Source organism: Physeter macrocephalus, chromosome 6 (genome assembly GCF_002837175.3).
Source record: "Physeter macrocephalus isolate SW-GA chromosome 6, ASM283717v5, whole genome shotgun sequence".
NCBI lineage: Eukaryota > Metazoa > Chordata > Mammalia > Artiodactyla > Physeteridae > Physeter > Physeter macrocephalus.
In genome coordinates this window covers 93,436,805-93,452,094 of record NC_041219.1, presented here as the reverse complement: position 1 = coordinate 93,452,094, position 15,290 = coordinate 93,436,805, and the positions used below count along the sequence as shown (strand labels likewise).

Below are 15,290 nucleotides of genomic sequence, written 5' to 3'. Positions count from 1 at the left end.
ATCCTCCCAGACCGGGGCGCGAACCCGTGTCCCCTGCATCGGCAGACGGACGCGCAACCACTGCGCCACCAGGGAAGCCCTGTGCCTTCTAATCTGAGGAAGTGATATGACTTCCTCAGATTAGTTGTGACTATTATTACCTTAATGATTTGGCACTGGTGCATTCCTGCCTTTGGATTTCATCCTGTGTTTAACGCCACCACAGTGGCTCAATGGTAGAGGCATGAAAGGTTTAGCCCCTCCTCCCAACACTTTGCTTATGTCGAGTCAAATAAAGAAAAGTGACAGGCTTGGTTCTCTCTGATTTCTTTCCCAGAACAACAACCTTCTTACTATTCAACAGTATTTATATTTGGACAAAGGGCTAGAGCTGAAGTTACAGAGGGAAAATATAAAGCAGGCTGCAAAACAGGGCTGCTCAGAGTTGCACAAACAACTCTGACGCAGCAAGGCTGAAAGCAGTAAATAAAGAACACCAGAAAGGACTGGCCGCGTGCACGTGCTTCGTTCCTTTCAGCCTTGGCAGAGTAACAGTTCAGCGGTTAGGTTACATGATTTCCCTTCCGAGGGCTTTAGAAACAATAAATGATTAATCTCTTTAAATAGTTCTCACTAAAGAACATACTTTGTTAATTTTATGTCATTAAAAATGCTATCGAGCCAAAGAGTTTCAAAGATCAAATGAGTGCAGTGTGTAAGAGGAAGGCTGTGGCGAAATGTCTATTTAGATCTTACGCACATTGTTTATGCTGGAGAGGGTGTGGAGAAAAGGAAACCCTCCTGCACTGTTGGTGGGAATGTAAATTGATACAACCACTATGGAGAACAGTGTGGAGGTTCCTTAAAAAACTACAAATAGAACTACCATATGACCCAGCAATCCCACTACTGGGCATATACCCTGAGAAAACTATAATTCAAACAGACACATGCACCCCAATGTTCATTGCAGCACTATTTACAATAGCCAGAACATAGAAGCAACCTAAATGTCCAACGATAGATGAATGGATAAAGAAGATGTGGTACATATATACAATGGAATATTACTCAGCCATAAAAAGGAACAAAACTGGGGCATTTCTAGAGATGTGGATGGACCTAGAGTACGTCATACACAGTGAAGCAAGCCAGAAAGAGAAAAACAAATATCGTATATTAACGTATACATGTGGAATCTAGAAAAATGGTACAGATGAACCTACTTATAGGTCAGGAATAGAAACGCAGATGTAGAGAACAGACATGTGGACACAGAGGGGGAAGGGGAGGGTGGGATGAATTGGGAGATTAGGTTTGACATAAATACACAGCCATGTGTAAAACAGACAGCTAGTGGGAACCTGCTGTATAGCACAGGGAGATCAGCTCAGTGCTCTGTGACAACCTAGAGGGGGTGGGATGGGGGGTGGGAGGGAGGTCCAAGAGAGGGGATATAGGTATACGTATAGCTGATTCACTTCATTGTATAGCAGAAACTAACACAACATTGTAAAGCAATTTTACTCCAATTAAAAAAATAATAATAAAGAGGAAGGCTTATCTTGGTGTTTTAAAAAGTAAAACACATAGAAATTATATTCCACTGAAATTAAGTTCTCATAAATTATAACACTGATACTACTGGGGAAATTTACATAGGAAAATGAGACTGTTTCCTTCCCCTCATATGTAACAGTGAAACACACACACACACAGAACATCATGGATCTGTATAACTATTAGCTTCTCCCACTTTCAGCACATATGAAAATCTGACCTAAACAAGTCAGCCAATGATTATTAAATTTATTGTAAATATTATTTATCCTTTATAAAATATTTTTTGCAAAACTTTTCAGAAGCACATTTCCTGAAATATTTCTAGTGGCTGTTTTTAAATTTATGCATGTGGATATTGTATATTGCATTTATATGAAATGCCCAGAATAAGCAAATACATAGGAACAGAAGGTAGATTAGCAGTTGCCAGGGGTTGGCAGGAGAGGGGAGGGCAGAATTCTTAACGGTTATGGGGTATCTTTCTGGCATAATGAAAATGTCCTGGAATTAGGCAGTGATGATGGTTGAACAATCTTACAAATATACTAAAATATACTGAATTGTACACTTTTTTAATGGGTAAATTACATCGTATATATATGTATAACACATATAGTATATAGTATATAAATTATACTCAATAAAAAGTTATGTTATTTCTTTTCTGCATAAAAAAATTTGTGCATGAGACACATTCCCAAATAATCTCTAATAATATTTACCATATGAACTAAATACTTATTTCTCGTAGGAAAAAAAAAATCTATGGGTGTTTACTGAAAATATCATGCTAGCCCTCGTAAAATGTTGAATTCATCAGAACCAGAGGTTCAAATACTCGAAATACAACCAACTATAGGACACAAATCCTCTATATTCCACGGCACTCATATCACTGAATATGACCAGAAAGACAAAGTCACTTAATCTTTATTATTTTTTAACCGTATGAAATGAAAGACTCAAATGAATTATTTTGACACTTCTCCAGTGATGCTATGGTCCCCTCATTGATCACTTCCTTGCAGCTTTCACTATTTTATGTATGAGATACAGTTGATTTCCAATCATTAACACCAAAGTCTGCCAGAAGCACTTTGTATTAATGAATTTCAAAATATTTTACCATTTCATTAAGTCTCTACATGCTTTCTGGGAAGATTTCAAGCACAGTCTGATTTAATAAGCAGCTTACTGTTGGTAACAGAGACAAATGGTAAAGGCAGAACTGAAATTCACAACTTCTGACTAATCCATCTATCATGATGGTCCATTATTCCAATCAGCCTGTCTCTAATAAAATCAACATCACTTAATGTAAATGTGAATGTAAATATTCACAGGTAACAATGTAGAAGTATCAGTGGAAAGGATGAAAGAAATAAAAGCCAAAAGTATGATTCCTGCTACTGTTGTGTTATGAATATAAAGTCCTATAGAGGGCCCTTCTTCCTCTTACCTCCAAGCATCTACAAAGAAAACTACAGAATATCGTCACAAGCTTTTCATTATTAATACAAGTTCAAGGAAGAACTCAGATTACCCCTCACCCAGGAAATTAGCTGGTGACATGTGTGAGAACGACTGCATTCAACCTTTCCTGGTTCAGCCAAATCTACTTGACTAGGCTAATACACTCTCATGAAATGGATTGGCTTCAAGGTAAAGTCCAACAAAATTAAATATACATGAGCTCCTGAGGGAATTAAATCAATGGACTACAAAGCGACTTCCTGATTTTTCTCTGATAACGTGTCACTCTCACCAGAAGGAGCACTCTGCACACTGCGTAGGCAAGAGTAAGGTATGGCAATGGTAACGGAGACCAGTGTGCATAAAAACCCTAGAAAAAGCAGCTGTTACTTTTGTTTCCCTCTCCTTCCCTCTCCCTTGCCCTCCCCCCTTTCTGTCTTGTGTGCGTGCGCGTGCATGTGTGTGTATGCTTACACAGCCTATATAGTCTGCAAACTTTATAACAACCCAGTTTTCATATATGTTTTTACCAAAAATGTAAAAAATAATAATAATAGCTAAATTTTCAATGCTACTTTTAACATGGACTTAAGGCAATCTTTTAAAGTGTTAGTAATAGAGATGCGATGATTTATGTTATTAAATAAATGATTTAGAACCCATTTGAGGATAGCTATTGATTCAAAGAGCATTTCCAGACATCAGAAGTGAACTGCATACAACAGCTGCTAAAAGGCAGACGGCTTCCTCATTCAGTGGCATGAGCCTCTTTTATGAATTAAGATCATGGCCCTGCCCTGTCCACACTGGACAATCCTATAACAATGTGCACTTCTGTGGTTTGGACTAATAGAGTTTTGGATCTTCTGCTGTTGAAGGTCACTTGTATCTTGGATTTTCTTGTTTATCTTGACTGAGTGTGGACTATTCTCAACCTAGTTGAGAGGTATTTGTATCAAGCAGTGTTAATGAGAGAAATGCCTTCCACTAAGTTACTTACATATCTTTGCTACTACTGTCACTATACAGAATAGATTCCTCCAAGAAAAACTTTCTTGCTAAAATACAAGTATAGCACTTTTAAGTGGAAAAGAACTGCTCAACCAAAATAGAGAAGGTATTTCCATCATTTCTAAAAGCTATTTAGCTAACCCAGATTAAACCAATGATGGGTGACTATTTATTAATACGAAGCTTTATTTTTGCCAAAAAAGTATTCATCATAAAAGTTATGCTCACATTTGCATTCCTTACAGCACTTGCCATCCACGTATGCAAGAGCCGACTTGAGGGGGCAGTCAGGATTTGGGCAAATCAGAGTTTCACACTGGATGGTTCCATTCTGAGAAGAAAACAGTATTTTAAAGAATTTCCAAGTTGCAGCTTGGTAGCTTTCAAGTATTGTTTAATATATTTCTTAAATTTCAAACTCTTCATGTAAAATGTCATAAATACCACTATTCTCTTTGGTTATTATACAGCAAAACCCATAATACAGTAAAACCCACAGTAATACAAGTTGGGTCATAACACAGATGGTGATTGGCTCCATCTTCTGTCCAGCAACTGAGCTAGAGTTCTCACCTCCTGTTGTGAAGTGGATGAGGACAGGTGTGGAGGGAAGGGCACCTGCTGACAGGGAAACAGCAGGCTGAGGGTCAGCCTGGGGCACTCGTGTCTCCCCAGGTGACTCACAAAATGAGCATCAACAAATGAGGAGATTTTTGGAATAGCTGCTGCCGTGCTGGAGACCCAGTCTCAGGATGCAGAAATCTTCCCAAGGATATTTAAGCTTGGACAGGCCACCACCATGAATCGATGCTGACAATCATCACAAGAGGTGCCAAACTGCAAAGGGGACCTCAAGGAATTTGATTCCTGAAGGTCACCCAGAGCTCCCAGGTAGGTTAGCGGCTTTTCTAGTCGTTTTACTGACTTCACATACCACATCTTGTATTTTACTCAATTTGATTTTTGGCACCCATTTAACAAGTTGGGAAGGTTTTACTGTATTGGTAAAAAGCTACGACTTTAATAGGAATATATGTTCCTGAATAGAAATCCTACAAAGCAGGCACACACATACACACATGTACGGTTATTTCACAGCTAACTTTGACCTTCTGACATCATGATGTTCCACTTTTGAATAAACTGGATGAACTTGGGAAAAAATTTTTTAGACCTCTGACTTCTTTCCAGTCAACCAGTTTTAACAGGTAATTCATGTGGAATTTAAAAGTTCAAAACTAAACTCATTTTGAACTTTTCTTTGAAAATGAACTCACATGTTTGAAATAATAATGCACTAAATATTCTACTTAATTAGTGAGCAATTAGAGAACAAACTTATTTATACTCTATAGTTTGTATTCCGCTGTATTAGTAAACTTTTAAAGATTATTTAAACTCCATTATTTGTTTGTACAGCCCAATCTGGACACAGTACTTCCTGTTGCACTTAATTTCGTTTTATCAAAATGCATTAATAAAACATGAGGGGAAAATCCCTGGAAAAGTTAAGGATAACAGGATAGAATCCTTTGGGAATCCCTTTACTGACCCAATTTAAATTGTTAACTTCATGTGTGGACCAATAAACTAAAAACTTTATAGCATTCTTAAACCGTAATCATCTTTATAGGCTAGAAAGTGTCTTTAATAATGCAACACACAGTTCTTTAGATTTGACCGGGTTTGCTGGCACTTTAGTGTTGTGTCTTGAGGAAACGGGCCTTGAAATTTTCATGATGACATTGTTTTAATAAATTTTTAAAGAGTGGGGACATCTGAGTTCCCTTAGTCTGAACTCCAGCAAAAGCCATACCAGGCATGTGCAGTTCTTACAGCCGTCTGTCCACGACTCGAGCTCTCGGTAGGTGGTTCCCTTCATGGTGCAAGTCCTTTCACAATAGCACTGGTCCAATCTATTCATTCGCTGTTCGGCTCGAGACAGCTGTGGCACAAAGGAAGGGGTTCATATTGTTCACCATTCCAGCAATGCAGAAAGGGAAAATACTCCAACAGGCATCTGACCGTTTTTCAGGTGAATAGCTGTAATGATGGCTGTGCCCATCAACTATTTATTATAAATATACATAAGCCTTTATTTTTTTCATTTTATTCTTTTCCATTGTGATTTATTACAGGATATTGAATATAGTTCCCTGTGCTATACAGTAGGCCCTTATTGTTTATCCACTCTATATATAATGGTTTGCATCTGCTAATCCCAAACTCCCAATCCATCCCTCCCTCACCCACCTCCCCCTTGGCAACCACAAGTCTGTTCTCTATGTATGTGAGTCTTTTTCTGTTTCATAGGTAAGTTCATTTGTGTCATATTTTAGATTCTACATATAAGTGATATCGTATGGTAATTGTCTTTCTCTTTCTGACTTACTTAATTAGTATGATAATCTCTAGGTCCACCCATGTTGCTGCAAATGACTTAAGCCTTTAATTTAAAAGAAAGGATTTTTTTCCCCCTCTTCTTTTTGTAGTAAACTTGCCCCCTGCCTTTGGGGGAAAAAAGCAGGATTTATATGATGGAAAAGAAGGCTTAGTCAAAATAGAATCATCCACAATGCAGAGAAGCATTTTCCATTTTTAAAAATGTTTAATTTCATGACTATGTTTGCTCTAGTGCAAACATAAATTTTAGAATACATATTGGGTCAGAAACAAATCACTGAAATACAACAAAACTTTCAGGTCATAAGTAACTGCTATGCAACATGACAACAGCCTGGTGAAACTATAGGTAAACTTGATACAGGCTTAAGAGAGTCAATATTCCTACAACTGTAACATAGTGATAGAAAGATTTTGTGCGACCATTTCCTTGACATAATTCTAGTGCTCATATTCTTTACAATGTCCTCTTGCTTCCTTCCTTGCAAAGAAAAACTAAATAATAATAAAAACTAAATTAAACAATAAATCCTATTGTCGTAATAAGCAGTGTAGTAATCTGCCTCATTCTTGATTTACTGAATCATTTGTTATACAGATGGCTAGGGTTTGAATATTTATAAGCCCCTTTCTTGAGCAGGGATTTCAGTTCAGTCCTGGTACACAGTAGGGTATAAGAAAAGTCTCAAAGGTGAACAACTGTGGTTATAAAAGGAACTGTAAGGAACCTCAAGGATTTTTGAGCTCCCCCAGACTCTATTTCTAAGGAGCTTTTACCTTGGCTGATGTTTTGGCTAAAATGTCCTGCAGCTCCATGATTTTCTGCACGAGTCCATGAAAGTCATTGCAAGTTGGACAGGCTAGAATTACAAACACCACATTGGTCAAGTTATATGCATAAGGAGTTCAATCTGGTTAAGTCTATGTTGACAACTAATATATGAGAACTCCAATTTCAAACTGACATTTTGGACAAAACTAAGCAAGAAGCATACTTTTCATTACACGGTGCGAGAACTAATGGACTTACTGCGATTAAGGTCTGGGCACTGAGCAATAAATCCTTGGGGCATGACAAGTAATTGCACGTCTTGCATTATACCCTGTGTGAGAAAAATTTTGAAAAAGACGTATTACTTTCATCTACCCAAATTATGTTCAACAGTCAAGTTCACGAAGGGAAACATTACAGGATAGATGCACCAAAATCCCTGAAGAAAATCTTTTTGAATACATTGCTTTGACTTCAAACCAAAGGGAAAGAAAAACATCAGGCAGGCAAAATAGATGATTACCCAAGTACTTTCTTATTGATAATATTTTTAAAGCCTTAAGATTAAATGTCAAGATATAATTAAGTGGCAATAGTAGGCCATTGGGGAAGTTATTTTTAGTTAGCCACTGAAGAAAGGCTTGAAAATGACCTTTAAAAATCAACCTGAAAATCACTTTGGGTTTCAACAACAGTGAAACTGATACCAGTTTTAAGTTAACTGCAATCATCAAAAAGAAACCAAGAGAAAAGCTAAGTCATAAGAGCAATGCTTATTTGAGCATTTCTTGTTTCTCGGTTGGATATTTTAAAGTGAACTTCTCAATTTAAAAAGGACAAGAGATTTATTAAACAGCTACAGCAAGACTTAGTGATAAGTCCTTAGGAGTACAGAAAGTTTAGCCTAAAATTTTTTAAGATGCCAAATGGAAATGACCCATCTTACACGGAAGGTCACATCACATGTTTACATGTGAAATTTACATGCATCCTTTGTCATTAAGATATAATTAGCTTCCAGCTTACAAGGCTCTTAAAGCAATGGCCAAATGGTAGCTCAGAAACGACCTCATCAGACACACTCCAGCTGTCCCTTTCATTTACCATCCCTCTCTCTCCCTTCAACATCTTTATATATTTTCTTTAAGTAATAGTTCACTTTATCCCTTTTGAAAAATGGAAATAGAACGTTTAATGACAGAGGTGACATACCAACATATTATTAAGACAATTTTGAACGTACCTACAAAGATTTACCAGTCAAATCCTGGCCTATATATCTTCTATATATTTAATCTGATTAATAGCATGGTACAAAAACAGTGTCAGTGTAAATGATAAATATTTAAGTACACTATGTGGCAATTGCTGGATCTGCTGTTTGCTTGGGGTTTGGAGCAGGGAAGCAACTTGTATACAACAAAATCCTATCACTTGGTAGCAGCAACATGAAAGCAAAGCTACCATGTAGAGTTCTATAGTTTGTGCACTGCCCAAATCTAGTGAGCACCATTTACAGCCTACAGTAAAAATTATGGCCCCTAGAGTAGTACACATAACTGACGTGTGAGAAGGTTTCTGACGCCACATTTGGGCTCCATGGGGAAGAGTGCCATGATTAAATAGAGGAGAGACTCGGCACCTATAGCACAAACTTGCTATCCCTTATGTGGGAAAAGAGCACTGATTTTTCAGGACTCACAAGCATGGGATCAATTCCCCATGACCGGCTTTGGATAAGTTGTTTAACCTCTCTGAACAGGTTTGTGCACATGTACAAGAGATTTTAAAAGAATAAAAAAGGCCCTGCACCAAGGCTAGCAAGACTAGGATTCGATGAAATAACATATTCAAAGCACCTGGTTTCCAGGTAGCAGTTTAAGTAAGTTTTAAAAATACCTTTCTGGGAATACAAACCTTTCTTAGAACACAATTTTAAAGTTACTGGTACCTACTCTAGCTGGAAATCCGTGAGTTAGACACATCACCTATCATTCTTTCATTTAACAACCATTTGCCGATCCTCTTCTGTATGGCAGGCAGTGTCAGAGTCATTGGGGGGAAAATGATTACACTATGGGCTTGTAGTCAAGCAATTTTCTGGACTTCATTTCCTCAACCTTAAAATGCTGAAAGTTAAACGGTATGTCTTTTAGATCCTATGATGCAATTCCATGGAGTGTGTCTCTAAATAGACAATAAGAAAAAGATATAAATTATAACTGCTTTCTAGCTTTGATAGATTTGTGCATATATATGTATTCCTTTCTCACTTTCAGAAGTATGAAGAGGCCATGAATAATGAATATTGAAAAGTTTTAATGCTCTATTATTAACACCCCTATAAAAGTATCATCAAAGGTTATATTTCAAAGATAGACAGTTTATTTGTATATTAACATTTTAGATTTTTATTACTTTGAATGCCTGATTTCAAGAAGATGTTAACTGCCCTGATTGAGCCTTGTGATCATCTCTGTTATGTCTGAAGTTCAAACTCATTCAGGAAAAAAAGAGAAAATAGTGCTGACCAGCTAAATTAAACACCAGTGTAAAAAAAAAAACTAAAACAGAAATAGACACAAATAGAAAAAACTATAAAAAAACTAAAAAGCTAAAAAAAACTAAAAAACTACAAAAAATCAAATTATCCTGCTTTACACCATAAAAAACAAAACGTACTTTTCCAAATTCATTAAAAAGCATTTATATTTACACTTTACGCTCAGACTTTAGTCAGAAGATACCTTAAAATATCCGTGTGCATTATTTCTCTGTCCCAGCCAAAATGATGTGCCCACAGGCAAGTCTGTGGAAGGCTTTTCCACAACTCTTTCATATATTCTGCAAAGAAGCATCAGGTAAGTAATGTGCATTAACCGTCATTTCTTAGAATCTTCCATTACCTGAACTGAGAACATTTCACTTACTTATTGCAGTCGATGTGTAAAATCAAGTGGGAGGCACTGATGGCTAAGGAGAGCTTGTGCCACTTATCATCAGCCAAAATGTAAGGAAACACTTCTGTGTGAGGATGGTGGCTGCCGGAGTGGTAGTGCAGTCTGACTTCATTCCTATGGCCGCTGCTTTCCAGTTCCAGGTACCTGCACAGAGAAGAAGAATAACATGAGGCCCATTGAAAATAAAGCTCAAAAATGATGTACATGACCTCTGTCTCCAGAAAGATGGAATAGACATACTTTTCCTATTCCTCCCAGTAAGTACAACTAAAAAGTATATTATAAAACAAACAATAAGAAGAGTCTGAAAGATGGAGAAAATTTTTTAAAAATGCAAGGGCACTCAAGGTCCGAGTAACAACAGAATGGTGAGTGAAGTGGGTTTTCTTCTTGCCTCATATATGCCAGTCTTGGAGCTGGAGGAGCCAGCAACCTGGAAATACCAATGGATGCAGACCACTCTACTCCAGCCAAGCATCAGAGGAAAAATTGTGATTCCATCGCCAAACATGTCAGCAAAGGCTAAGTGGGGAGCCTAGATTTCCACTCTCTTGAGGCAGAAATCAGGTACCCAACACCTCTGCCAGGGTGGTGCCAGCAAAGGCCAAGTAGAGAGCCAAGAATTGTAACTCTGTCATCCAGTAATGAGATGAACCATGGCATCAGTGGAGACCATGTTCCATCCCTAGTAACAAAGCACACTGCCTTCTCAGAGGAGTCCTAGTGGAGAGTCAGAACTTTCACCATCACCCTGTAATAATGACACCATCCCTACCAGAGTATCTGGTAGAGACCATGTGGGCAGTTGGAACTTCCGCCCCCCACCCAGAAATAATAAAAGTTCTCACTTAATTGTCACCTGAAGGCCTAGTAGGGAAGCTGGCTTTCTAGTTCCATCTGGAGATGACAAGATGACACCCCCTCATCCTCTGCCAGCGCATTGTCAGAGAAAGTCACATAAAATATGGGTTTAAATGAGATCCAAGTCTCAGAACATCATACAAATATATCCATGTTTCAATCCAAGTCTCAAGACATTATACAAAAATATCCAGGTTTCAGTCAAAAATCAAATACCATACCAAGAATCAGAAAGATCTCAAATATAATGAAAAAAAGACAATCAATAGATATTAACATCACAAGATGACAGAGATGTGAAAATTACCTGACAAAAATTTTAAAGAAGCATTGATTAAAATGAGCAATTACAAACATATTTGAACACACTTGAAACAAATGAAAAAAGTTAGAGGCTGAGATTGGTTCCAGATGGCGGAGTACAAGGATGTGCTCTCCCTCTTGCGAGAGCACTGGAATCACAACTAACTGCTAAACAACCATCGACAGGAAGACACTGGAACTCACCAAAAGATACCCCACATCCAAAGACAAAGGAGGAGCCACAATGAGATGGTAGGAGGGGCGCAAGCACAATAAAATCAAATCCCATAATGGCCAGATGGGTGACTCACAAACTGGAGAACAATTACACCACAGAAGTGCACCCACTGGAGTGAAGGTTCTGAGCCCCATGTCAGGCTTCCCAACCTGGGGGTCCAGCAATGGAAGGAGGAAATCCAAGAGAATCAGACTTTGAAGGATTGCAGGATTTGATTGCAGGACTTCGAAAGGACTGGAGGAAACAAAGACTCCACTCTTGGAGGGCACACACAAAGTAGTGTGCACATTGGGACCCAGGGGAAGGAGCAGTGACCCCACAGGAGACTGAACCAGACCTACCTGCTGGTGTTGGAGGGCCTCCTGCAGAAGCAGGGGGTGGCTGTGGCTCACCATGAGGACAAGGACACTGGCAGCAGAAGTTCTGGGAAGTACTCCTTGGTGTGAGCCCTCCCAGAGTCTGCCATTAGCCCCAACAAAGAGCCCAGGTAGGCTCCAGTGTTGGGTTGCCTCAGGCCAAACAACCAACAGGGAGGGAACCCAGCCCCACCCATCAGCAGACATGCGGATTAAAGTTTTACTGAACTCTGCCACCAGAGCAACACCCAGCTCTACCTACCACCAGTCCATCCCATCGGGAAGCTTGCACAAGCCTCTAAGGTAGCCTCATCCTCCAGAGGACAGACAGCAGAATCAAGAAGGACTACAATACTACAGCGTGTAGAACAAAAACCACATTCACAGAAAGATAAACAAGATGAAAAGGCAGATGGCTATATACCAGATGAAGGAAGAAGATAAAACCACAGGAAAACAACTAAATGAAGTGGAGATAGGCAAGCTTCCAGAAAAAGAATTCAGAATAATGATAGTGAAGATGATCCAGGCACTCAGGAAAAGAATGGAGGCAAAGGTTGAGAAGATGCAAGAAATGTTAACAAAGATCTAGAAGAATTAAAGAACAAACAAACAGAGATGAACAATAGAGTAAATGAAATGAAAAACACACTAGAAGGAATCAATAGCCGAATAACTGAGGCAGAAGAACGGATAAGTGACGTGGAAGACAGAATGGTGGAATTCACTGCTGCGGAACAGAATAAAGAAAAAAGAATGAAAAGAAATGAAGACTGCCTAAGAACCCCTGGGACACCATTAAATGCAACAACATTCACATTACAGGGGTCCCGGGGAGAAGAGAGAGAGAAAGGACCACAGAAAATATTTGAAGTGATTATAGTCAAAAACTTCCCTAACATGGGAAAGGAAATAGTCACCTAAACCCAGGAAACACAGAGAGTCCCAGGCAGGATAAACCCAAGGAGAAACACGCCGAGACACATAGTAATCAAACTGACAAAAATTAAAGAAAAATAAAAATTATTGACAGCAACAAGGGAAAATGACAAAAATCATACTAGAGAACGCCCATAAGGTTAACAGCTGATTTCTCAGCAGAAGTTCTACAAGCCACAAGGGAGTGCCGTGATATATTTAAAGTGATGAAAGGGAAAAACGTACAACCAATATTACTCTACCCAGCAAGTATCTCATTCAGAGTTGATGGAGAAATCAAAAGCTTTACACACAAGCAAAAGCTAAGGGAATTCAGTACCAGCAAACCAGCTCTACAACAAATGCTAAAGGAACTTCTCTAAGTGAGAAACACAAGAGAAGAAAAGGACCTACAAAAACAAGCCCAAAACAATTAAGAAAATGGTCACAGGAACATACATATTGATAATTACCTTAAACGTGAATGGATTAAATGCTCCAACCAAAAGACACAGGCTTGCTGAATGGATACAAAAACAAGACCCACATATACGCTGTCTACAACAGACCCACTTCAGACCTAGGGACACATACAGACTGAAAGTGAGGGGTTGGAAAAAGATATTCCATGCAAATACAAATCAAAATAAAGCTGGAGTAGCAGTACTCATATCAGAAAAGTAGACTTTAAAATGAAGAATGTTACAAGAGACAAGGGAGGACACTGCATAATGATAAAGGGATCACTCCAAAAAGAAATATAACAATTATAAATATATATACACCCAACAGAGGAGCACCTCAGTACATAAGGCAACTGCTAACAGCTATAAAAGAGGAAGTTGAAAGTAACACAATAATAGTGAGGGACTTTAACACCTCACTTACAACAATGGACAGATCATCCAAACAGAAACTTAATAAGGAAACACAAGCTTTAAATGACACAATAGATCAGATAGATTTAATTGATATTTATAGGACATTCCATCCAAAAACAGCAGATTACATTTTCTTCTCAAGTGTGCATGGAACATTCTCCAGGATAGATCACATCTTGGGTCACAAATCAAGCCTTAGTAAATTTAAGAAGATTGAAATCATATCAAGAATCTTTTCTGACCACAATGCTATTAGATTCGAAATCAATTACAGGGAAAAAAATGTAAAAAGCACAAACACATGGAGGTTATTTTATACATTACTAAATAACCAAGAGATCACTGAAGAAATCAAAGAGGAAATGAAAAAATACCTAGAGACAAATGACAATGAACAAAGACAATCCAAAACCTATGGGATGCAGCAAAAGCAGTTCTAAGAGGGAAGTTTATAGCACTACAAGCCTACCTAAAGAAACAAGAAAAATCTCAAATAAACGTTCTAACATTACACCTAAAGGAACTAGAGAAAGGAACTAGAGAAAGAAGAACAAACAAACCCCAAAGTTAGTAGAAGGAAAGAAATCATAAATAAGACCCATCAAGAAAAAGAGGGAGAGGACTCAAATCAATAAAATTAGAAATGAAAAAGGAGAAGTTACAACACACACTGAAGAAATACAAAGCATCCTAAGAGACTACTACCAGCAACTCTATGCTAATAAAATGGACAACCTGGAAGAAATGGACAAATTCTTAGAAAGCTATAACCTTCGAAGACTGAACCAGAAAGAAATAGAAAAATATGAACAGACCAATCACAAGTAATGAAATTGAAACTGTGATTAAAAATCTTCCACCAAACAAAAGTCCAGTACCAGATGGCTTCACAGGTGAAATTTATGATAAAAACTCTCCAGAAAGTGGGAATAGAGGGAACCTACCTCAATATAATAAAGGTTATATATGATAACCCCACAGCACACATCATTCTCGATGATGAAAAACTGAAATAATTTCCTCTAAGATCAGGAACAAGACAGGACGTCTACTCTCGCCACTATTATTCAACATAGTTTTGGAAGTCCTAGCCATGGCAATCAGAGACGAAAAAGAAATAAATGGAATACAAATTGGAAAAGAAGAAGTAAAACTGTCACTGTTTGCAGATGACATGATACTATACATAGAGAATCCTAAAGATGTCACCAGAAAAGTACTAGAGCTAATCAATGAATTTGGTAAAGTTGCAGGATACAAAATTAATGCACAATAATCTCTTCCTTTCCAATACACTAACAACAAAAGATCAGAAAGAGAAATTAAGGAAACACTCCCAATTACCATTGAAAGAAAAAGAATAAAATAACTAGGAATAAACCTACCTAGGGAGACAAAAGACCTGTATGCAGAAAACTATAAGACACTGATGAAAGAAATCAAAGATGACACAAACAGATGGAGAGATATACCGTGTTCTTGGTTTGGAAGAATCAATATTGTGAAGATGACTATACTATCCAAAGCAATCTACAGATTCAATGCAATCCCTATCAAATTACCAATGGCATT

General features: G+C 38.0%; 1 protein-coding gene across 1 annotated transcript in view; it reads right to left on the bottom strand.

The window, feature by feature from the left end:
• NELL2 (neural EGFL like 2) overlaps window positions 1-15,290 on the bottom strand; it is a 391,071-nt gene that overhangs the window by 283,925 nt on the left and 91,856 nt on the right. The window contains exons 4-9 of the mRNA XM_024122905.1: window positions 10,132-10,305; window positions 9,949-10,045; window positions 7,460-7,532; window positions 7,207-7,289; window positions 5,843-5,971; window positions 4,255-4,357 (exon numbers count right to left, since the gene is read on the bottom strand). Coding sequence (XP_023978673.1) covers window positions 4,255-4,357; window positions 5,843-5,971; window positions 7,207-7,289; window positions 7,460-7,532; window positions 9,949-10,045; window positions 10,132-10,305 — 659 coding nt within the window. The remainder of the gene's footprint in view (window positions 1-4,254; window positions 4,358-5,842; window positions 5,972-7,206; window positions 7,290-7,459; window positions 7,533-9,948; window positions 10,046-10,131; window positions 10,306-15,290) is intronic.